The sequence below is a fragment of the Monopterus albus genome, unplaced genomic scaffold (genome assembly GCF_001952655.1).
Source record: "Monopterus albus unplaced genomic scaffold, M_albus_1.0 scaffold245.1, whole genome shotgun sequence".
Lineage (NCBI taxonomy): Eukaryota > Metazoa > Chordata > Actinopteri > Synbranchiformes > Synbranchidae > Monopterus > Monopterus albus.
Window position 1 is genome coordinate 157,932 of NW_018128125.1, and position 1,185 is coordinate 159,116.

Genomic DNA, 1,185 nt, shown 5'->3' on the forward strand with positions numbered 1-1,185 from the left:
GCACTGTTGTACTGTACTGTCTGCTCTGTTTCCACATAGTTGGCAGCATGGCCTTCTGAATCAATGCCTGCAGACAAAAACACAAAGTACTGTTTCAAAAGTTAACCATCTAATGCCCTCAAAGTCCCAGTAATGCAGAGACAAATAGCTTGTCATTGACTTCATGGCCACTGGATATGCCTACATAGTATATTTTTACTGCAATATGTCAAAGAATTCAGAAAAATGTACATCATTTTACTATATTTACTGATGACTGCAATTGCAAATATTTAAAAATGGACTTATTTTACAGAATCAGTGATATCTTATGTTACTTAAAACTCCCCTATTTCCAAAAAGCCTCTTATTAATCTTAAAAACCGTTGTTTCCAGACCAGTGTTGACAAGGGAGATCAAAGTAGCAAAGAGGAGCTACTCTGAAAAGCTGAAAAACCTGTTTTCAGCCAACAACCCCTCATCTGGGTGGAGAGGCCTGAAAAACATCACTAACTACAGGAAACCACCACCCTGCTGTGGAAGACAATCAACTGGTAGATGACCTGAATGTGTTTTACTGTAGGTTTGAGAAGCAAAATCCCACACCACCTCATCTTGAACCCAGCCGCTGCTCCCCCCATGATCACCTCCCTTCCCCCTAGCCCCTCACCCCTGAAGATCTATGAAAAGGATGTGCATAGCCTTTAAAAAAAAAAGTTCAGAAAGGCACCAGGCCCAGACAGTGTGACCCCCTCCTGCCTGAAAGCCTGTGCTGACCAGCTGGCCCCCCATCTTCACACTGGATCACTGGAGCTGTGAGGTCCCCTCCTGCTTCAAATGCTCCACCATCATCCTGTTTCCCCAGAAACCATCCATCAGTAGACTGAATGACTACAGACCTGTAGCCCTCACATCTGTAGTTATGAAGTCCTTCGAAAGACTGGTGCTGGCCCACTTGAAGGACATCACAGGGTCTGGAAACATGTTTCCCTGTACAATGAAATTCTTACTTTACCATCCACATGAATGCCACAAAATACAAGGAGGCGACAGTGGTACAGTGGGTAGAGTAGTTGTCTCCCAACCGGAAGGTTGAAGGTTCAAATCTCAATGCCTGCAGTCCATGTGTCGAGGTGTCCTGGGGCAAGACACGGAGGGCAGTGGAGTCCTACTGAACTTGTCCGCAGTCTTTACCACTCTCGCTTG

General features: G+C 45.2%; 1 protein-coding gene across 1 annotated transcript in view; it reads right to left on the reverse strand.

Moving 5' to 3' along the window:
* sacm1lb (SAC1 like phosphatidylinositide phosphatase b) overlaps positions 1-1,185 on the reverse strand; it is a 92,446-nt gene that overhangs the window by 52,854 nt on the left and 38,407 nt on the right. Inside the window, exon 9 of the mRNA XM_020620660.1 lies at positions 3-67. Within this exon, the coding sequence (XP_020476316.1) occupies positions 3-67 (65 nt within the window). The remainder of the gene's footprint in view (positions 1-2; positions 68-1,185) is intronic.